The sequence below is a fragment of the Schistocerca nitens genome, chromosome 2 (assembly GCF_023898315.1).
Source record: "Schistocerca nitens isolate TAMUIC-IGC-003100 chromosome 2, iqSchNite1.1, whole genome shotgun sequence".
Taxonomy (NCBI): domain Eukaryota; kingdom Metazoa; phylum Arthropoda; class Insecta; order Orthoptera; family Acrididae; genus Schistocerca; species Schistocerca nitens.
In genome coordinates this window covers 345,101,603-345,125,717 of record NC_064615.1, presented here as the reverse complement: position 1 = coordinate 345,125,717, position 24,115 = coordinate 345,101,603, and the positions used below count along the sequence as shown (strand labels likewise).

The following is a 24,115-nucleotide window of genomic DNA, read 5'->3' as shown; positions in this document are numbered from 1 at the left end:
ATTTAGTTTTAGAATTAACAGAAAGATAAAATTGATCATTTAGACCTGCTACACAATTGACACTACATGGTAAATATGTGCAATGTTAGTTAGTGGGTTCTCAACATTTTAGTTTTAATATTTTAAATAATTAAGAGGGCTTTCAGATGCACTTTAAGATTATGACAGTCTGCTAGACCAGTATTTAAAACAGGACTGTTGCCTTACGAACAACGCACTTTCTGAGTAAAGGTTCAGCCTGTCACTACCTCTTTTCTGTTCTCCAAACCACAGAAGCTCTCAGATGTGCCTTGCTGGACATATCCTTCTCACAAGAGTACAAATGATTTTCTATGAAGTTACAATGCTAAGTGCGAAAGCAACAAGCCATGCAGCAAACAGTACAGTAGGCTTTGTTCATTCTTTTGCAATTAACAACTGTTCTCAATCGTGCATTTTAGTTTTGTTTCTTTTGCCTTTTGTTTCCCTCTTCCATCATTCTGATCCACCACTCACTTCTCAATCTTGTGTTCTGTGTATCATCATACTTTGCAAACTTTTCTAGTCTGAGTAGTTATTCAAATTGTTGATCACCATAGTCTCAACTTTGTCCACCTGTGGCATTGTGCAGAAATGTTTGTCAAGTGTATGCCTTTAAAAGAATCCCCAATGAGAAATTTGTGAATGAAAATCTACAAATACTGTTGAACATAGTATATTCCCAGTATTATAAATATTAAAAGAGCTTCCAAAGTTTGGATTGTGAATGTGCGTCTTTACCTCCTCCCAGATTGCCAAATGATGGCACAACCATTCAGCCGTGAGGACTAGCTGTGACTTTCACAGTTGACGCTTGAACAACTTCAGAATGAAGAGATGCGGAGGAATCAGCTAAACAAAACTAGTGCACAGTGTGACCATTGTGATTATCAGATAGCCACTGACTGAAGAAAAAATTTGAAAATCACATTTGTGTGTTTGTGTGTGTGTGTGTGTGTGTGTGTGTGTGTGTGTGTGTTTTGCTCAATATTAAATTTAGATGAATAACACTGCTGAAGTTGTATTTATTGCTTTTATTTTTGTTGTATTGTTTCCCATTCCATCTCATGTAAATGCATCTTCTTCAGTACAAATCATAGTATTTATTTTTATATGTGGGCATTGTAATGTAATTACATGTTCTCATTTTACTTTGAATGTTTGTAATAAATGTGTTTATAGCCTCTTTGCTTTTCTTTATATACTGAATTATCTCATTACTGGAATGCGCACCAACACTCTGGTTTTAATTCCAGATCACTCAGTAGTATCTTCTGTAGTGAGCTGTTGTAACCTGTCTGTTTTGGAAAATTTCTGTCTTATATCTTCTACGTGTTTGCTACACATCCCTGTGCCACATTAATAAACTTTTTACTGTAATTTGGTGGAGTTAGTGTGTTTGTAAACAATGGCATTGTGTCATGATTGACAATTACTGTTTAGTCCAAGCATCAATATAGGAAATACACATGTATATAAGTATTAAATCACCAAACTTCCGTAATACATGTTGCCTGATATATGAGTTAATGTAGCGCAATATTTTCAGTGATTCCTATAGGTTAATAATTTACTTCAAATTGCATTGTCATACAATACCATCTTGTAAGGTAACAGGAAATTAAAGTATGCAAACACTTTCATGATAGTGTGAAAGAATGTTTGATAATTCTATGCCAGTCTCAGAAAAATTACCAACATTGTGGATTCCATGTTGAATCAGTATCCATAATAAGAAATTGAGGGAGCTAATACTAAATGGAAATAGCATAAATTCACACAAAAAATTATGTGAAATTTAGATGTCAATAAACATTAAGGTTTATGGAGTCAATAAAAAGAAACTGTTTAAACTGATTTTTATTCATTTAACTTAAATACATTGGCAACAGCCAGGCAGCAGTAAGTAAAATATTTTTGGTGCATTTGTAAAATATGCTTCTGTGTGTCATATACTTTTTAATCACCTGTAATTCAAAACAGTATCAAGGATATCATTTGTGAGCACTAACACAGGGCAGTGGAAAAAGTTTGCTCCATTCAGACATGCGATCATAGTAGTATAAACCCTTCTTCATTGTGAGTTGTGAGCCTATTTCCATATATTGTTTCTGAGATGCTGTAAGTGGTTTCCAATCCACATTTACTGTGTCATCCTTCTCTGACGTTGGATTGCTGAAACATGAAAGTTTAGTTTAATTTATAGTTTTCACTTTAGTTTCTGATAGGATGATGCTCTCCCATACACTCTTAAAATTAATGTGTATACAGTAAATAGATTAGACTGAAGACAGACATCATCAGATATTTGAAACTAACTCTTTCACTCAGACAACTGATCACAATATGCTAATATTAGCCATCAGTTTCAGTGATTGCAATCTGTCCAAAGTCCTGATGGACTTCCCTTTTGCATAATGTTCATAGCTAGCTGGTACTTACACACTGTAATGTTGGTGATTTTTCCGCACCCAACTACTAAATTAAAATCTCTAATTTAAATTTTAATAATGGAAGGAATAAAGGTAACAACTCACCATGTAGTTTGAGTGTGGTCAATCTGGTACAATATTGCTAGCCAGGATAGTGTAGCAGTTGTGGAAATGGACAGCTAATATTTGCATATTGTGGTCAATTCTCTGAACGAAGGAACCAGTTTCAAACATTCAATACACGCATGCATGGTGTACTAGTTAACTCTGAAGAATGACGCCATCCAAAAGTTTGGCAACATTTTTAGCGCATATCGACTCTTCAGCATTTTAACTAACTAAGAGTTGTTTCCTTTTCTCCTTCCATTATTTATATTCTGACTGGGACCTTCTACTGGAATGATGTAAATTTTAAGGATTATGGTTTTTGATAACAATTGTAAGACAAGCAGTTAGTTATACTCCAGTGACTCAAGGAATGAATACGCAGCTTGACTGCAGAAAGAATGGGAAAAAGGGAGACAATTCATTTAGAGTTTAAGTCTTAAGATTATGGACATGTCTAAGATGCGATGATCAACACTAAACCACAACTGGATGCTCCGGTTACTGCTGTTGATGAAAAAATACATAAAGCATGTAACCATATTTCATGTTGCCATCACAGTCCTAACAGCAGGAGAAAAATGTTATGTGCTTTGATGCTTCATGCTGAACGCCAGGTCTGGGAGATCATGGAACCATATACAAGTACATTGATGCTCTTACAGCTATGGAACTGCAGAGCATGACAGTTGCAGAGTATGTAATCATTTAAGTTTGTTGCCATTACTATGTGAAGTTTCAAGTTGCATTAGAGGGTAGAATTGGTTTTCCTCTGCTTCTGGCCACAAATATTTTATTCCTGCCTTTTGGAACCTTTTTGTGTAAACAGCATCAAGTGGAAAATTTAAATACAAAGTTATGCTATCATGTTTCATCCCAGTCTGTACCTATCTCTTGCCGTGCAGCCCTATTGACTAAGCAAAAATGGAGACGTTACCATCTGAAATGCCAACACATGGACCATTGGGGCTTTTCCACCCTTTATATTTTGCACCAAAACTACATATAACCCTGAACTGGAGAAATGCAGTAACAAAATGCCGCACTGGATTTCGCAGTAGTAATTGGAAGTAACAACATAATATGATTTGTGCTATTTGTTAATTAATTAAATAAAAAACTGGCTACCCTGTGTCCTTTGTGGCTCAAACTCTAGATCTACTTATAATTAGCTGGTGGGAGCATTTCTCAGAGCAGAAAAAGGTGAGGGTGATATGGGGAAAAACATGAAAGCAGAAGAAAACTGTTATTCCTCTTTTATTCACACTTTGCGATTTTTCATTCCTTTTCCTTTGTCATTACATTTCATTTTTTATAACTTAGTTTTTATTTCAAACAATGGAAAATCCAGGACGGAATGTGACAATACTATGAAAAGGATAGTTGCTACTCACCATATAGCGGAGATGCTGAATTGCAATTAGGCACAACAAAAAGACTGTCAGACAGTAAGCTTTTGGGCAACAAGGCCTTCATCAGAAATAAACAGCATAACACATAAATGCAACTCACATACACAGGACCACAGTCTCTGGCTGCTGAGCAGCAGTGCATGATGGGAGAAGCAACCGGGTGGTGGGGGTAAGAAGGAGACTGGGGTAGGGATAGGGAGGGATGCAGAGTATTTCTCTATATCTGATGTAGAAGCATCTGGCATGGATAACTTCTGAGTGTTTCACATTAGCAATATATATTATTATGAATGTAATTAGTTTTATTGCAACTTACCCTGATTTAGCAAAATTGGACCACATTTTAGTCATTCTCTTCACTGTTATGTATTCAGGGTCATCCTTATTAAAGAATGGGAAAAGCGTTGAAATGTAGAATAAGTAAATGAGATCATCATGATGCACGACACCTTTATGTGAAAGAAACAGAATTATGTATGTATTATTCCATAAAAAGTAAAAATCAGATTGAAGCAAAAACTGGATTTTTTTTTTTTGTCCAGAATGCTCATTCTGCAGTTTCTCTAAACTTTGCATACCATAAGGTGTAGTAGTTCCAGGTGCATCCACCCAACTGTATCTCCCCTGATAAGTGAACTGGTAGTAATACACTGGAAATCTATTTATTTTGGATAGTATTTGAGCCGGCCGATATATTGGGAATATCGTAATTGAATCAGCATACAGCTGAAAGAAAAGTGGTCTTATGTTAAAGATAACATACAATAATATCTCTGCTCCACAATACACTTAAGTCTAGTTTATAGTGGAATAGTGCATACAGCACTATGCAAAGGAGCTGCTGTGCAGCCATCCTAGAGATACTTACCCCCTAGGTGTAGTGGGGGCAACAGAAGATGCAGTGCATTGCATACGTACCAGAAGCTCAATGACTGGAAGAAGCTGCTACACATTTATGTTTCAAAAAATATTTAGCATAAAGAATTACCTCATACATCACCGTAATTAAATTACAATGTAATATAGATAAGAAAGATATGAATTTACTCGGCAGTAACAGTTGCATAAACTGATAACTTTTGACATTTCACTATAAAATCGCAAGCTTCCTGGAACTATCTCCATAATCAGAGCTAATTTCCTGTTTTTTATGTCTCCTATGTATACAGTGCTACTGGTCTAAGTGCCTATTGGTATCATTGCCAATCCAACTGAAATTGATCTCTCTGGTTATAAAATAACAAATTAATGTCATACAGCAGTAGCAGGACAGTAGGTGGTGGGAAGAAGTTCAATGGTCACTTCTAGCATCACTGTTCATGTTTACTGTAACAACATACAGCTTTATTGCCAGTGTCTTTCTATATGTGGCACCCATGGTAACACATTACCCAACAAATAACTGTTATTTCTGATAAAAGTGTATCATTGCATCTGCTTTTCATGAACTGCTTTCATAGCTTTCACTTGCTTGTACTCCTTCCCCATCTCTCTCTAGACTTATCACATTTCAGAATTCCATGAACTATCCATTATACTTTTACAGTTTATGTCCCAGGTGCCAGTCAACTTTGAAGGACTGAGAGCATTTGATTCATCATTGGAGGGTTCAATCATAGCTTTCCAGAAGACAGTGGGGGTCACCACTGTTACTGGGATACTTAACCATTAACTATGTTTGAAGAAGTATCTGTACTAGCTCTGTCACTTTAGCTTACATTCCAGATATGGAAGATTTAGATCTCCATTTGACCATTCAGTTAAGGTTTTCCATTGGTTGCTTATCCAAATTACTGCAGGAAGAAGACAGAATGGTTCTTAGGACAAGGCCAGGGCCAATTTCCTGCCCTACATATGTCCAGTCTGAATTCATACTCCATCTCTAAGGATCTAATCGTCAATGGCGTGTTACTTTTCTTACGTACTGCCTCTTACAGGTTCTGCAATCAAGACACCATGCCAGTGGATCAAACACACTACCAAAAGAACCTGAGGATTCCAAGCTCCTGCTGTGATCTCGCAAGCTTTACATAAATCCTTGACAAGACACTGGAAACTGCTTGGTGGACGATATATATTGCATAACCTTGAAAGCTATCAGATATTTTCCTGTACTCATTGGCTTTATCTTTCATTTTTCTACATTGAAGGAAATCTCCCATTAGTTTCAGAAACAGGACATTTGTTAAAATATGCATAATCTATCTGAATCTGCAGCAGTTCTTACACTTCTTTCTCCTCCTAACCTCTTCAAAAGGAACATAAAGCTAACCACTCTGACACTCAATATAAATTTATTTTGATTGCTCAAGTTCAGTAATATATTGTCAGAGTGCCTTCATTCATATGTTAAAGACATTATAGTATTACTGGAGTAATACAAATCTCTGTTCATGCCACACCCGCATCTTAGTAGTCACCTTTGACGTCAACTCTATACATCAATTATTTCTCATGTGAATCATCTGTTTATTTGTTGATATACTTTTTAGTCATGGCCCCTTGAAAGAAAACATGTGATTATCTTTCTTTTCATTGCAGCCAGTCACAATTTGACCTTTGAATGGCAAGCTTGCAAAGAGCAAAGATGAGTGTCCTTGGAATCTGGAAATCAGAATTTCTCTTTTCCTTACATCCAAGATCCATCTATCCAAGAGTTGTATTGCATTGTTGGCTGGGAGACCCTGAGGGATACTTTCAGCCTCTTAATCAGAAACAGTTTTCTTTGTCCATGCACACTGTTTTCTCATGGTGTGTGATAACTGTGTATCTGTTGAGTGTAAGCAATTGGTGTGTGTAGTGTAGTGTGGTGTCATGTTTGTACTGTACGTATGATGACTACAAGAAAAAAGAGAGACTGAAACCCAATGATGGCATGTAGGCTACTCCTCTCAAAAATCACCAGGGTTTCCGCTGAATTTAAGATACCCATTCAACAGATCGTTCACCAACAACTGGGACCCATGGTCTTACTGCATGAGACACTGCAGAGATGTTTTGTATTTGATCAAGCAAACTGGTGTAAAGTCTGATGATCAGGACTCCTATGCCTCTCCTTTTCTTGCTGGCCAATACTGGTGCTGAAAATTTCTTCCTTTGCTAGGATTCACACCAGCTAACTCTGAGTCAAGTACCAGCACATAGGCATATGTTAGCTACCTCAGCTACAGAGGGTAGGTAACAGTCACTTGTTTAGTTGTGATACAATGACCACATCCGAACTGAGGCTGAAGATGCTCTGCTGAACTTTCTGAAACATCTGAGAATGTCATGTTTAATGATAAGTTCATGGTTCTTTTCCAAATTTCATTGCACATTCTTTAATGCTGTTTATCCAACTTTCAGCCAGCCCTTATTTTATTGCTTGTTGAATCTCTCAGCAATCAGCAGTATTCCATTTGGCAGTAGATATCCTTTCCATTATTACCACAGTGTGGAATGCAAGTCATCTTGTCCCTCAGGTCATTATTTTCTGAAAGTGAGCTTCTATTTGCTACTCTCCCCACAGCACCAAAGTAATTTTAATTGCTCTTGCAAGCTCTGTGTCATTCTAGTCACATCCTCTACATTTTCATGATTAATTTGATGCCATAAGGTTTGTATCTGTGTCACCCACCACTGCAAAGTGTCCCTTAAACACCCTCCCACCATTGCTTACTCCAGCTCGATTACTAGGTGAATTAGCAGATATCTTAATGCTGGCTCTAACATACAGGTGATTTGCAATATTCCTGTCAATGTCAGCATCTCAGAAATTTGCAGGTGGAAACTTGGTAAAGCACTTTTCTGGTTCCTTTCAATCCACCTCCTTTTCCAGTCATTGTGTTTTACTTTTCACTTCTCCATTTCCAATCCCCTCATTTCTCTTTTAATCTTTCTTCACATTCATTTTGGCATTTTGTTTCATTGTTTTCCTCTTCTTCTTTGACTGCTTTCTCTTTTCTCAGTTTCTGTAGATGCCTTTATTTGCAGTACATCAAGTATGTATTTCTGACTTGATCACTGTTCTCTCTGTCACACCTAAACTTTTTGTTGTTTATCTTGTTGTTGTGATCTTCAGTTAGGAGACTGGTTTGATACAGCTCTCCACACTAGTCTACCCTATTGCATTATGGTTAAAATAGCATTTTTTATTTGCTTTCATCTTGTTCTTCAGTTTCTGTGGGCTGTGATCCTGGGTGGTTTCCTGTTTCCATCTCAGACTGTGTGTTTCATCTTTTGCCAGTTAAAAGTGCCTCTGAGCCAACCACTATGACCTGTGTCACCTATTGTCTGCTACTGCCAAGTAAACAGAAAAGTTTCAAGAAGCATCCTCAATTACTTAAATTGCCACATAACTATAACTTACACAACTAATGTGCTATTGCCTTTTTTTACTTACTTTTCCAAGTTCATTTCTCGTATTATTTGTTATGGGCTGATTGTGAAGGTAGAAACTCCTCAAATTCTTGCTGATTGTGTGGGAATGTTCTGTGTTTTGCTCATACAGAAAACAAATGGGAAAAATCTTTTCATAGTGCTCAGTCATTTCTTCAGCTGCAGAATCATTTGCAAGAACCTCTGAAATATGGGTTGAACATATAGGTAATAAAATATTCCTGGACAGTAATAGGGAAGTTATAGTTAAATGTAACTTAGAAAGACATAAATCTAAGTATTCAAGTGGTTTGACATTTCTTTTTTCAGCATAATATTTCAATAGCTTCATCATGTATGGTGAGTGGCCTTGGATGTACTTACTGAAATTCAGAAATGAGCACTTTATTAGACTGAGAAAACATTAAAAATGACAACTTGTTGAAAGGAGATTAACAACTGATTACACTTAAGTTGTACATGTGAAACTCTCCTACAAACCATTCAGCAAAAATGTGTATCATATTACTAAAAAGAATGGTGGATAAAGAACCGAAACCATTCTTAACACATTAATCAAAATGAGGCACTTCTTAATTGACATGAGGCTGCTGGCTGTCACATACGAGTCTCGCGCCATGGACTGGTCTGGTGGTGAAACGTCCAACACTTTGCATGTAGCAGTCAATGTGTTGAACATCTTCCTCCACTGCTTCGAAATTAAGTTTGCCTAGTACAAGTCACAGCGACTCTAAATGTTAATTAATTAGTTTCATATTTGATGGATCATTTGCATGATAAATTGTAATGACATGGATGAGTCATTTTACATTCCCGTAACAAATTAATGTGTAAATATGGGTACATGAATAACAGAAATTATTCTATGGAATAGGAGAGGTGTCGAGGAGAAACTTTTTCAGTTTGTTTTCAAATTTTATATCACTGGGTAAGTTATCAATAATTTTAGTTGCAGCGTTGTGTAACCCTGTTTTTGCTAAAGCATACAGAAGACTGTATGACTAGAAACCAATCAATAAAGATACTGTGAAAGCTATCATAAAATGTGTAATCATAAATGGCAAAATTATTGTTATGCAATGGAAAATCCAAGATGAAATAATCATTATTTTATGAAAAGGTTAGATTGCTACTCACCATATACCAAAGACGATGAGTCGCAGATAAGCACAACTGAAGACTGTGAAACAAGTAAGCTTTCAGGCAAAAGGCCTTCTTCCAAATTAGACAACATACACGCACACACTCATGCTAACGCAACATACACACACACAACCACAGTCTTTGGCTGTCCTCAGTAGCCAGAGATTGGTCACGTGTGCATGAGTTTCCGTGTGTGTGTGTGTGTGTGTGTGTGTGTGTGTGTGTGTGTGTGTGTCGTCTAATTCAAATGAAGGTCTTTTTGGGTGAAAGTTTAACAGTCTTTTCGTTGTTGTGCCCATCTGCGACTCAACGTCTCTGCTATATGGTGAGTAGCAATCTGACCTTTTCATAAAATTATTGATTAAGCACATTGGATTATTAGATGAATTTTTGAAGCAAAAACTCATAAGTATCATTATCAAAAGTGAAGCAAATAGTTACATAAATACAGAATAAATGGAATGACTGTATTCTGGATACAAGCCACAGTGTATTACGGGAACCACTGAAGTATATGGCAGAGGGTACTTCTCATTGTACCACATGTTAGGGATTCATCCTGTTTGATTCGTGTATGCAGCACAGGAAGCCTCTGGGTGTGCAGTAATTAGTCTAATTTCGTCTCCCCACTCCCTACAGGATTGATACACGGGAGGCTGAAGTACATTCGTTGACTCCTCACTTAATACTTGTTCTAGAAACTTTGTATACACACTTTCATGGGATAGTTCACATCTGTCTTAAGAGTCTGCAGTTCTGGTTGTTCAGTGCTTCTGTAACACTTTTGCGTGGATCAAAGAAACCTGTATTCATTTCTGTAGCCCTTATCCGTATACTTCCAGTACATACTGTTAGTTCTATTTGTTATGGGTCCCACACACATGGAGCATCAGTCTAAGGTGAGTCATGTTTATTTTCTATAACATTGCTCTTCTTTTGCATTCATGTTATTTTTAATTTTTTATAGAAATTCTCTGAACTATGTATGTTGTGGATTATTCCATTATTGCATAGCTTTGGCTCATGTGGTACCACAGGATGTCAGTAAAAGAAAATAAGAGGAACTGTGGTTTAAGATCAAACATTGTTTTCAAATGTGTGTGCAGGAGACTTTTTGATTCTACATCTACACCTACACTCTGCAAACCAGTGTGAAGTGTATGGGAGAAGGTATGTCCCATTGTACCAGTTATTAAGGTTTCTTAACGTTCCATTCATGTATGGAATGCAGGAAGAAAGATTGTTTGAATGCCTCTGTGCGTGAGTAGTTATCCTAATACTATTCTCATGATCCCTATGTGAGCGATATGTAGGAGGTTGTAGTATATTCCTAGAGTAACCATTAAAAGCCAGTTCTTGAAATTTTGTTGATAGACTTTCCTGGGATAGCTTACATCTATCTTCAAGAGTCTTCCCATCCAGTTCCTTCAGTATCTCTGTGACACTCTCCCCTGGATCAAGCAGATGTGCTACAATATATGCTGTTGTTCTCTGTACACACCTGTGTTCTATATCCTCTGTTAGTTCTATTTGGTATGTCTCCCACAAACTTGAGCAATATTCTAGACCCAGTCACAAGAGTGATTTGTAAGCAATCTCCTTTGTAGACTGATTGCACTTTCCCACAATTCTACCAGTAAACCAAAGTCTGCCTCCTACTTTACCTATGACTGAGCACATGTGATCATTCCATTTCATATCCCTATAAAGTATTACACCAATGCATTTGTCTGAGTTGGCTGATTCCAACAGTGACTCATTGATAGTATAGTCATAGGATACTACATTTTTTTCATTTTGTATATATATATATATATATATGTCTGCTTGTGTCTGTATGTGTGGATGGATATGGGTGTGTGTGCGAGTGTATACCTGTCCTTTTTTCCCCCTAAGGTAAGTCTTTCCGCTCCCGGGATTGGAATGACTCCTTATCCTCTCCCTTAAAACCCACATCCTTTCGTCTTTCCCTCTCCTTCCCCTCTTTCCTGATGAGGCAACAGTTTGTTGCGAAAGCTTGAATTTTGTGTGTATATTTGTGTTTGTTTGTGTGTCTATCGACCTGCCAGAGCTTTTGTTTGGTAAGTCTCATCATCTTTCTTTTTATATATATATATATATATATATATATATATATATATATATATATATATATATATATATATATATATATATATATATATATATATAAAACAGAGGGAAACATTCCACGTGGAAAAAATATATCTAAAAAGAAAGATGATGAGACTTACCAAACAAAAGCGCTGGCAGGTCGATAGACACACAAACAAACACAAATATACACACAAAATTCAAGCTTTCACAACAAACTGTTGCCTCATCAGGAAAGAGGGAAGGAGAGGGAAAGACGAAAGGATGTGGGTTTTAAGGGAGAGGGTAAGGAGTCATTCCAATCCCGGGAGCGGAAAGACTTACCTTAGGGGGAAAAAAGGACAGGTATACACTCGCACACACACACATATCCATCCACACATACAGACACAAGCAGACATATTTAAAGACAAAGAGTTTGGGCAGAGATGTCAGTCGAGGTGGAAGAGTAGAGGCAAAGAAGTTGTTGAGAGACAGGTGAGGTATGAGTGGCGGCAACTTGAAATTAGCGGAGATTGAGGCCTGGCGGATAACGAGAAGAGAGGATATACTGAAGGGCAAGTTCCCATCTCCGGAGTTCGGATAGGTTGGTGTTGGTGGGAAGTATCCAGATAACCCGGACGGTGTAACACTGTGCCAAGATGTGCTGGCTGTGCACCAAGGCATGTTTAGCCACAGGGTGATCCTCATTACCAACAAACACTGTCTGCCTGTGTCCATTCATGCGAATGGACAGTTTGTTGCTGGTCATTCCCACATAGAATGCATCACAGTGTAGGCAGGTCAGTTGGTAAATCACGTGGGTGCTTTCACATGTGGCTCTGCCTTTGATTGTGTACACCTTCCAGGTTACAGGACTGGAGTAGGTGGTGGTGGGAGGGTGCATGGGACAGGTTTTGCACCGGGGGCGGTTACAAGGATAGGAGCCAGAGGGTAGGGAAGGTGGTTTGGGGATTTCATAGGGATGAACTAACAGGTTACGAAGGTTAGGTGGACGGCAGAAAGACACTCTTGGCGGAGTGGGGAGGATTTCATGAAGGATGGATCTCATTTCAGGGCAGGATTTGAGGAAGTCGTATCCCTGCTGGAGAGCCACATTCAGAGTCTGGTCCAGTCCCGGAAAGTATCCTGTCACAAGTGGGGCACTTTTGTGGTTCTTCTGTGGGGGATTCTGGGTTTGAGGGGATGAGGAAGTGGCTCTGGTTATTTGCTTCTGTACCAGGCCGGGAGGGTAGTTGCGGGATGCGAAAGCTGTTGTCAGGTTGTTGGTGTAATGTTTCAGGGATTCCGGACTGGAGCAGATTCATTTGCCACGAAGACCTAGGCTGTAGGGAAGGGACCGTTTGATGTGGAATGGGTGGCAGCTGTCATAATGGAGGTACTGTTGCTTGTTGGTGGGTTTGATGTGGACGGACGTATGAAGTTGGCCATTGGACAGGTGGAGGTCAACGTCAAGGAAAGTGGCATGGGATTTGGAGTAGGACCAGGTGAATCTGATGGAACCAAAGGAGTTGAGGTTGGAGAGGAAATTCTGGAGTTCTTCTTCACTGTGAGTCCAGATCATGAAGATGTCATCAATAAATCTGTACCAAACTTTGGGTTGGCAGACCTGGGTAACCAAGAAGGCTTCCTCTAAGCAACCCATGAATAGGTTGGCGTACGAGGGGGCCATCCTGGTACCCATGGCTGTTCCCTTTAATTGTTGGTATGTCTGGCCTTCAAAAGTGAAGAAGTTGTGGGTCAGGATGAAGCTGGCTAAGGTAATGAGGAAAGAGGTTTTAGGTAGGGTGGCAGGTGATCGGCGTGAAAGGAAATGCTCCATCGCAGCGAGGCCCTGAACGTGCGGAATATTTGTGTATAAGGAAGTGGCATCAATGGTTACAAGGATGGTTTCCGGGGGTAACAGATTGGGTAAGGATTCCAGGCGTTCAAGGAAGTGGTTGGTGTCTTTGATGAAGGATGGGAGACTGCATGTAATGGGTTGAAGGTGTTGATCTACATAGGCAGAGATACGTTCTGTGGGGGCTTGGTAACCAGCTACAATGGGGCGGCCGAGATGATTGGGTTTGTGGATTTTAGGAAGAAGGTAGAAGGTTGGGGTGCGGGGTGTCGGTGGGGTCAGGAGGATGATGGAGTCAGGTGAAAGGTTTTGCAGGGGGCCTAAGGTTCTGAGGATTCCTTGAAGCTCCGCCTGGACATCGGGAATGGGGTTACCTTGGCAAACTTTGTATGTGGTGTTGTCTGAAAGCTGACGCAGTCCCTCAGCCACATACTCCCGACGATCAAGTACCACGGTCGTGGAACCCTTGTCCGCCGGAAGAATGACGATGGATCGGTCAGCCTTCAGATCACGGATAGCCTGGGCTTCAGCAGTGGTGATGTTGGGTGTAGGATTAAGGTTTTTAAAGAAGGATTGAGATGCAAGGCTGGAAGTCAGAAATTCCTGGAAGGTTTGGAGAGGGTGATTTTGAGGAAGAGGAGGTGGGTCCCGCTGTGACGGAGGACGGAACTGTTCCAGGCAGGGTTCAATTTCGATGGTGTCTTGGGGAGTTGGATCATTAGGAGTAGGATTAGGATCATTTTTCTTCGTGGCAAAGTGATATTTCCAGCAGAGAGTACGGGTGTAGGACAGTAAATCTTTGACGAGGGCTGTTTGGTTGAATCTGGGAGTGGGGCTGAAGGTAACATTACACCAACAACCTGACAACAGCTTTCGCATCCCGCAACTACCCTCCCGGCCTGGTACAGAAGCAAATAACCAGAGCCACTTCCTCATCCCCTCAAACCCAGAATCCCCCACAGAAGAACCACAAAAGTGCCCCACTTGTGACAGGATACTTTCCGGGACTGGACCAGACTCTGAATGTGGCTCTCCAGCAGGGATACGACTTCCTCAAATCCTGCCCTGAAATGAGATCCATCCTTCATGAAATCCTCCCCACTCCGCCAAGAGTGTCTTTCCGCCGTCCACCTAACCTTCGTAACCTGTTAGTTCATCCCTATGAAATCCCCAAACCACCTTCCCTACCCTCTGGCTCCTATCCTTGTAACCGCCCCCGGTGCAAAACCTGTCCCATGCACCCTCCCACCACCACCTACTCCAGTCCTGTAACCTGGAAGGTGTACACGATCAAAGGCAGAGCCACATGTGAAAGCACCCACGTGATTTACCAACTGACCTGCCTACACTGTGATGCATTCTATGTGGGAATGACCAGCAACAAACTGTCCATTCGCATGAATGGACACAGGCAGACAGTGTTTGTTGGTAATGAGGATCACCCTGTGGCTAAACATGCCTTGGTGCACAGCCAGCACATCTTGGCACAGTGTTACACCGTCCGGGTTATCTGGATACTTCCCACCAACACCAACCTATCCGAACTCCGGAGATGGGAACTTGCCCTTCAGTATATCCTCTCTTCTCGTTATCCGCCAGGCCTCAATCTCCGCTAATTTCAAGTTGCCGCCACTCATACCTCACCTGTCTCTCAACAACTTCTTTGCCTCTACTCTTCCACCTCGACTGACATCTTTGCCCAAACTCTTTGTCTTTAAATATGTCTGCTTGTGTCTGTATGTGTGGATGGATATGTGTGTGTGTGCGAGTGTATACCTGTCCTTTTTTCCCCCTAAGGTAAGTCTTTCCGCTCCCGGGATTGGAATGACTCCTTACCCTCTCCCTTAAAACCCACATCCTTTCGTCTTTCCCTCTCCTTCCCTCTTTCCTGATGAGGCAACAGTTTGTTGCGAAAGCTTGAATTTTGTGTGTATATTTGTGTTTGTTTGTGTGTCTATCGACCTGCCAGCGCTTTTGTTTGGTAAGTCTCATCATCTTTCTTTTTAGATATATTTTTTCCACGTGGAATGTTTCCCTCTGTTATATTCATATCATTAATTTGAACCCAACAATGACGTTTGTTATTGTCACTGTTACATTTCGAAGTCTTTTCTGTCGTCTTATTTCCTCCTTCTGTTTTTGCCAGTAGTTTCCCTTTTATTCACCTTCTCCTTTTTACCGTAATCCACTATACAATTTTATCCCGCCAATATACACTCAACAATACGTAATAATACGTAACCCACTTCCAAACCATAACCAAAAAATTTTTTCTTCCGCTACTGCTATAAAATCCACCGTTTCTAGTTCACAAACAGTTCCTTTCAGCTATTAAACAACCTTTTCGGCTAGTTTTAATAACTTTTGCTTGTTCCGTTTTTTCACATCACCGATCATTTTTAGCCGCTTCCCACAGGTTTTAACGTTATTATTTCTCCACCAGACAATTGTTAGCCTCATTTCCATAATCTGCCACCACCATACCACTACTTTTAATACATCCTCACGTAGTTTTTTCGAAATTTTCCCGAATTTCTCCACCCTATAACGTGTTTTGGCGGCAACACAACCACCTAACCTTTATGCACATCGTTTTCTACCTACACTATTTCACCACAGGATCAACATAACCCAGCTCCAACCAACCCCTTTTCGCCTCTTTTCACACCAGATCTCCATTTGCTTTCTACTTCACCTTTATCTCTCCCCACATATTTTTATACTCATTTTCATTTCAGCCTCACGTTACACTTTCGACCTTCTAGTACCATGTCACCCGCACAACACCCCCACAACGACCCCATTAAGTTTTATTTACATTCCCTCTGCAGACATGCCTTCGCCCTTGCCAGATTACGCTCCCATATTCTATTTTCTCAGGCTTGTCTGACATTTGGCATTACCCCCAAAGGCCTCACACTTAAAGTTCCCATCTCTGGCTGCAACCCTTCCTTCCATCAGTCCCTATACCAGTTCCAAACTGAACAATCCATTGCCCTCACCCACCTAATCCTTCACCTACACATCAACTCAGCCAATGAACACACCCGTCAACTCCTATCCTTAATAAAAGTCCTTAATCTTTCCTCTCCCACATCCACACCAGCTGTTCAGAGCATCCTCCTACAGGCCAACCGTAAATTAGAACAGCATGCCACCCTCCACCTCAAAAAACTATCCAATCTCCTGGTTTCCCACCTCCGGAAAGGCAACTCACTCACCCTTCACAACCTTTCCAGCAAACCTCGACCACCTCTCATTGCACACAAACCCAGTCTCTCCCATCTACTCAATCTCCCACTTCCAGCTCCACTCCCTCCAAAACCTCAAAATTCCTTTCAACACAATCTGGAACCACAACACCCTAATTCAGTAGTTAACCTTTCCTCCAAACCTCTCTCCCAATCCGAAACCTCTGTCCTATCCAAAGGCCTCACCTTCAGCCCCACTCCCAGATTCAACCAAACAGCCCTCGTCAAAGATTTACTGTCCTACACCCGTACTCTCTGCTGGAAATATTACTTTGCCACGAAGAAAAATGATCCTAATCCTACTCCTAATGATCCAACTCCCCAAGACACCATCGAAATTGAACCCTGCCTGGAACAGTTCCGTCCTCCGTCACAGCGGGACCCACCTCCTCTTCCTCAAAATCACCCTCTCCAAACCTTCCAGGAATTTCTGACTTCCAGCCTTGCATCTCAATCCTTCTTTAAAAACCTTAATCCTACACCCAACATCACCACTGCTGAAGCCCAGGCTATCCGTGATCTGAAGGCTGACCGATCCATCGTCATTCTTCCGGCGGACAAGGGTTCCACGACCGTGGTACTTGATCGTCGGGAGTATGTGGCTGAGGGACTGCGTCAGCTTTCAGACAACACCACATACAAAGTTTGCCAAGGTAACCCCATTCCCGATGTCCAGGCGGAGCTTCAAGGAATCCTCAGAACCTTAGGCCCCCTGCAAAACCTTTCACCTGACTCCATCAACCTCCTGACCCCACCGACACCCCGCACCCCAACCTTCTACCTTCTTCCTAAAATCCACAAACCCAATCATCCCGGCCGCCCCATTGTAGCTGGTTACCAAGCCCCCACAGAACGTATCTCTGCCTATGTAGATCAACACCTTCAACCCATTACATGCAGTCTCCCATCCTTCATCAAAGACACCAACCACTTCCTTGAACGCCTGGAATCCTTACCCAATCTGTTACCCCCGGAAACCATCCTTGTAACCATTGATGCCACTTCCTTATACACAAATATTCCGCACGTTCAGGGCCTCGCTGCGATGGAGCATTTCCTTTCACGCCGATCACCTGCCACCCTACCTAAAACCTCTTTCCTCATTACCTTAGCCAGCTTCATCCTGACCCACAACTTCTTCACTTTTGAAGGCCAGACATACCAACAATTAAAGGGAACAGCCATGGGTACCAGGATGGCCCCCTCGTACGCCAACCTATTCATGGGTTGCTTAGAGGAAGCCTTCTTGGTTACCCAGGTCTGCCAACCCAAAGTTTGGTACAGATTTATTGATGACATCTTCATGATCTGGACTCACAGTGAAGAAGAACTCCAGAATTTCCTCTCCAACCTCAACTCCTTTGGTTCCATCAGATTCACCTGGTCCTACTCCAAATCCCATGCCACTTTCCTTGACGTTGACCTCCACCTGTCCAATGGCCAACTTCATACGTCCGTCCACATCAAACCCACCAACAAGCAACAGTACCTCCATTATGACAGCTGCCACCCATTCCACATCAAACGGTCCCTTCCCTACAGCCTAGGTCTTCGTGGCAAACGAATCTGCTCCAGTCCGGAATCCCTGAAACATTACACCAACAACCTGACAACAGCTTTCGCATCCCGCAACTACCCTCCCGGCCTGGTACAGAAGCAAATAACCAGAGCCACTTCCTCATCCCCTCAAACCCAGAATCCCCCACAGAAGAACCACAAAAGTGCCCCACTTGTGACAGGATACTTTCCGGGACTGGACCAGACTCTGAATGTGGCTCTCCAGCAGGGATACGACTTCCTCAAATCCTGCCCTGAAATGAGATCCATCCTTCATGAAATCCTCCCCACTCCGCCAAGAGTGTCTTTCCGCCGTCCACCTAACCTTCGTAACCTGTTAGTTCATCCCTATGAAATCCCCAAACCACCTTCCCTACCCTCTGGCTCCTATCCTTGTAACCGCCCCCGGTGCAAAACCTGTCCCATGCACCCTCCCACCACCACCTACTCCAGTCCTGTAACCCGGAAGGTGTACACGATCAAAGGCAGAGCCACGTGTGAAAGCACCCACGTGATTTACCAACTGACCTGCCTACACTGTGATGCATTCTATGTGGGAATGACCAGCAACAAACTGTCCATTCGCATGAATGGACACAGGCAGACAGTGTTTGTTGGTAATGAGGATCACCCTGTGGCTAAACATGCCTTGGTGCACAGCCAGCACATCTTGGCACAGTGTTACACCGTCCGGGTTATCTGGATACTTCCCACCAACACCAACCTATCCGAACTCCGGAGATGGGAACTTGCCCTTCAGTATATCCTCTCTTCTCGTTATCCGCCAGGCCTCAATCTCCGCTAATTTCAAGTTGCCGCCACTCATACCTCACCTGTCTCTCAACAACTTCTTTGCCTCTACTCTTCCACCTCGACTGACATCTCTGCCCAAACTCTTTGTCTTTAAATATGTCTGCTTGTGTCTGTATGTGTGGATGGATATGTGTGTGTGTGCGAGTGTATACCTGTCCTTTTTTCCCCCTAAGGTAAGTCTTTCCGCTCCCGGGATTGGAATGACTCCTTACCCTCTCCCTTAAAACCCACATCCTTTCGTCTTTCCCTCTCCTTCCCTCTTTCCTGATGAGGCAACAGTTTGTTGCGAAAGCTTGAATTTTGTGTGTATATTTGTGTTTGTTTGTGTGTCTATCGACCTGCCAGCGCTTTTGTTTGGTAAGTCTCATCATCTTTCTTTTTAGATATATTTTTTCCACGTGGAATGTTTCCCTCTGTTATATTCATATCATTAATTTGAACCCAACAATGACGTTTGTTATTGTCACTGTTACATTTCGAAGTCTTTTCTGTCGTCTTATTTCCTCCTTCTGTTTTTGCCAGTAGTTTCCCTTTTATTCACCTTCTCCTTTTTACCGTAATCCACTATACAATTTTATCCCGCCAATATACACTCAACAATACGTAATAATACGTAACCCACTTCCAAACCATAACCAAAAAATTTTTTCTTCCGCTACTGCTATAAAATTCACCGTTTCTAGTTCACAAACAGTTCCTTTCAGCTATTAAACAACCTTTTCGGCTAGTTTTAATAACTTTTGCTTGTTCCGTTTTTTCACATCACCGATCATTTTTAGCCGCTTCCCACAGGTTTTAACGTTATTATTTCTCCACCAGACAATTGTTAGCCTCATTTCCATAATCTGCCACCACCATACCACTACTTTTAATACATCCTCACGTAGTTTTTTCGAAATTTTCCCGAATTTCTCCACCCTTTAACGTGTTTTGGCGGCAACACAACCACCTAACCTTTATGCACATCGTTTTCTACCTACACTATTTCACCACAGGATCAACATAACCCAGCTCCAACCAACCCCTTTTCGCCTCTTTTCACACCAGATCTCCATATGCTTTCTACTTCACCTTTATCTCTCCCCACATATTTTTATATTCATTTTCATTTCAGCCTCACGTTACACTTTCGACCTTCTAGTACCATGTCACCCGCACAACACCCCCACAACGACCCCATTAAGTTTTATTTACATTCCCTCTGCAGACATGCCTTCGCCCTAGCCAGATTACGCTCCCATATTCTATTTTCTCAGGCTTGTCTGACATTTGGCATTACCCCCAAAGGCCTCACACTTAAAGTTCCCATCTCTGGCTGCAACCCTTCCTTCCATCAGTCCCTATACCAGTTCCAAACTGAACAATCCATTGCCCTCACCCACCTAATCCTTCACCTACACATCAACTCAGCCAATGAACACACCCGTCAACTCCTATCCTTAATAAAAGTCCTTAATCTTTCCTCTCCCACATCCACACCGGCTGTTCAGAGCATCCTCCTACAGGCCAACCGTAAATTAGAACAGCATGCCACCCTCCACCTCAAAAAACTATCCAATCTCCTGGTTTCCCACCTCCGGAAAGGCAACTCACTCACCCTTCACAACCTTTCCAGCAAACCTCAACCACCTCTCATTGCACACAAACCCAGTCTCTCCCATCTACTCAATCTCCCACTTCCAGTTCCACTCCCTCCAAAACCTCAAAATTCCTTTCAACACAATCTGGAACCACAACACCCTAATTCAGTAGTTAACCTTTCCTCCAAACCTCTCTCCCAATCCGAAACCTCTGTCCTATCCAAAGGCCTCACCTTCAGCCCCACTCCCAGATTCAACCAAACAGCCCTCGTCGAAGATTTACTGTCCTACACCCGTACTCTCTGCTGGAAATATCACTTTGCCACGAAGAAAAATGATCCTAATCCTACTCCTAATGATCCAACTCCCCAAGACACCATCGAAATTGAACCCTGCCTGGAACAGTTCCGTCCTCCGTCACAGCGGGACCCACCTCCTCTTCCTCAAAATCACCCTCTCCAAACCTTCCAGGAATTTCTGACATCCAGCCTTGCATCTCAATCCTTCTTTAAAAACCTTAATCCTACACCCAACATCACCACTGCTGAAGCCCAGGCTATCCGTGATTTGAAGGCTGACCGATCCATCGTCATTCTTCCGGAGGACAAGGGTTCCATGACCGTGGTACTTGATCGTCGGGAGTATGTGGCTGAGGGACTGCGTCAGCTTTCAGACAACACCACATACAAAGTTTGCCAAGGTAACCCCATTCCCGATGTCCAGGCGGAGCTTCAAGGAATCCTCAGAACCTTAGGCCCCCTGCAAAACCTTTCACCTGACTCCATCAACCTCCTGACCCCACCGACACCCCGCACCCCAACCTTCTACCTTCTTCCTAAAATCCACAAACCCAATCATCCCGGCCGCCCCATTGTAGCTGGTTACCAAGCCCCCACAGAACGTATCTCTGCCTATGTAGATCAACACCTTCAACCCATTACATGCAGTCTCCCATCCTTCATCAAAGACACCAACCACTTCCTTGAACGCCTGGAATCCTTACCCAATCTGTTACCCCCGGAAACCATCCTTGTAACCATTGATGCCACTTCCTTATACACAAATATTCCGCACGTTCAGGGCCTCGCTGCGATGGAGCATTTCCTTTCACGCCGATCACCTGCCACCCTACCTAAAACCTCTTTCCTCATTACCTTAGCCAGCTTCATCCTGACCCACAACTTCTTCACTTTTGAAGGCCAGACATACCAACAATTAAAGGGAACAGCCATGGGTACCAGGATGGCCCCCTCGTACGCCAACCTATTCATGGGTTGCTTAGAGGAAGCCTTCTTGGTTACCCAGGTCTGCCAACCCAAAGTTTGGTACAGATTTATTGATGACATCTTCATGATCTGGACTCACAGTGAAGAAGAACTCCAGAATTTCCTCTCCAACCTCAACTCCTTTGGTTCCATCAGATTCACCTGGTCCTACTCCAAATCCCATGCCACTTTCCTTGACGTTGACCTCCACCTGTCCAATGGCCAACTTCATACGTCCGTCCACATCAAACCCACCAACAAGCAACAGTACCTCCATTATGACAGCTGCCACCCATTCCACATCAAACGGTCCCTTCCCTACAGCCTAGGTCTTCGTGGCAAATGAATCTGCTCCAGTCCGGAATCCCTGAAACATTACACCAACAACCTGACAACAGCTTTCGCATCCCGCAACTACCCTCCCGGCCTGGTACAGAAGCAAATAACCAGAGCCACTTCCTCATCCCCTCAAACCCAGAATCCCCCACAGAAGAACCACAAAAGTGCCCCACTTGTGACAGGATACTTTCCGGGACTGGACCAGACTCTGAATGTGGCTCTCCAGCAGGGATACGACTTCCTCAAATCCTGCCCTGAAATGAGATCCATCCTTCATGAAATCCTCCCCACTCCGCCAAGAGTGTCTTTCCGCCGTCCACCTAACCTTCGTAACCTGTTAGTTCATCCCTATGAAATCCCCAAACCACCTTCCCTACCCTCTGGCTCCTATCCTTGTAACCGCCCCCGGTGCAAAACCTGTCCCATGCACCCTCCCACCACCACCTACTCCAGTCCTGTAACCCGGAAGGTGTACACGATCAAAGGCAGAGCCACGTGTGAAAGCACCCACGTGATTTACCAACTGACCTGCCTACACTGTGATGCATTCTATGTGGGAATGACCAGCAACAAACTGTCCATTCGCATGAATGGACACAGGCAGACAGTGTTTGTTGGTAATGAGGATCACCCTGTGGCTAAACATGCCTTGGTGCACAGCCAGCACATCTTGGCACAGTGTTACACCGTCCGGGTTATCTGGATACTTCCCACCAACACCAACCTATCCGAACTCCGGAGATGGGAACTTGCCCTTCAGTATATCCTCTCTTCTCGTTATCCGCCAGGCCTCAATCTCCGCTAATTTCAAGTTGCCGCCACTCATACCTCACCTGTCTCTCAACAACTTCTTTGCCTCTACTCTTCCACCTCGACTGACATCTCTGCCCAAACTCTTTGTCTTTAAATATGTCTGCTTGTGTCTGTATGTGTGGATGGATATGTGTGTGTGTGCGAGTGTATACCTGTCCTTTTTTCCCCCTAAGGTAAGTCTTTCCGCTCCCGGGATTGGAATGACTCCTTACCCTCTCCCTTAAAACCCACATCCTTTCGTCTTTCCCTCTCCTTCCCTCTTTCCTGATGAGGCAACAGTTTGTTGCGAAAGCTTGAATTTTGTGTGTATATTTGTGTTTGTTTGTGTGTCTATCGACCTGCCAGCGCTTTTGTTTGGTAAGTCTCATCATCTTTCTTTTTAGATATATATATATATATATATATATATATATATATATATATATATATATATATATATATATATATATATATATATATATTTTTTTTTTTTTTTTTTGTGCAGTGTCTTTCAGACAGTACCTCATGACATAACTGCATCATCTGCAAAAAGTCTGATGTTACCATTAATATTGTCTGCAAGGTCATTCTGTAAGAGTGGATTCCTAGTTGAACATCCTGCACAATTTGTACCTCCCAAGGAGTTTGCCTTCAATCTTTATGGTGCAAAACTTTATGGTAACTGTGACATGCCATTTCTCATACAGTGTTAATGGTTTGTTCTGAACATTTCTTGAATGACACAGATGTTCATTTGCAAAGTGTAATACACACATCCCATACAAGGTTTATCAGTACTCCTTAAGACACTCATTTTCTGTTGCCCTCTGATGCACACGGTGAGTCATTAGCAACTAATATTTTTCCTATCATAATTGTTAACCCAGCACTTTCAAATGAGCCTTACTAAAGATTGAACTTGCCATCTCACACTCAAGGGGTTCCTTGTGAGTCACCAAGTTACACTTGACTAGTGACTTAATACTGTTCTTATCTTACCAGACTTGTTTATATCAGACAGAAAACAAGGTACAGTTCTTAGATACTGGATTTTTATGTTGGAAGAGTGATGTTCAGAT

At 42.1% G+C, this 24,115-nt stretch overlaps 1 protein-coding gene across 1 annotated transcript in view; it reads right to left on the bottom strand.

The window, feature by feature from the left end:
* Positions 1 to 1,891: 1,891 nt before the first annotated feature.
* The window catches only part of LOC126236160 (juvenile hormone esterase-like), a 65,372-nt gene continuing 43,148 nt past the window's right edge, over positions 1,892 to 24,115 (bottom strand). The window contains exons 7-10 of the mRNA XM_049945246.1: positions 8,349 to 8,527; positions 4,546 to 4,693; positions 4,284 to 4,416; positions 1,892 to 2,193 (exon numbers count right to left, since the gene is read on the bottom strand). Of these exons, the coding sequence (XP_049801203.1) occupies positions 2,013 to 2,193; positions 4,284 to 4,416; positions 4,546 to 4,693; positions 8,349 to 8,527 (641 nt within the window). The 3' untranslated portion in view covers positions 1,892 to 2,012. The remainder of the gene's footprint in view (positions 2,194 to 4,283; positions 4,417 to 4,545; positions 4,694 to 8,348; positions 8,528 to 24,115) is intronic.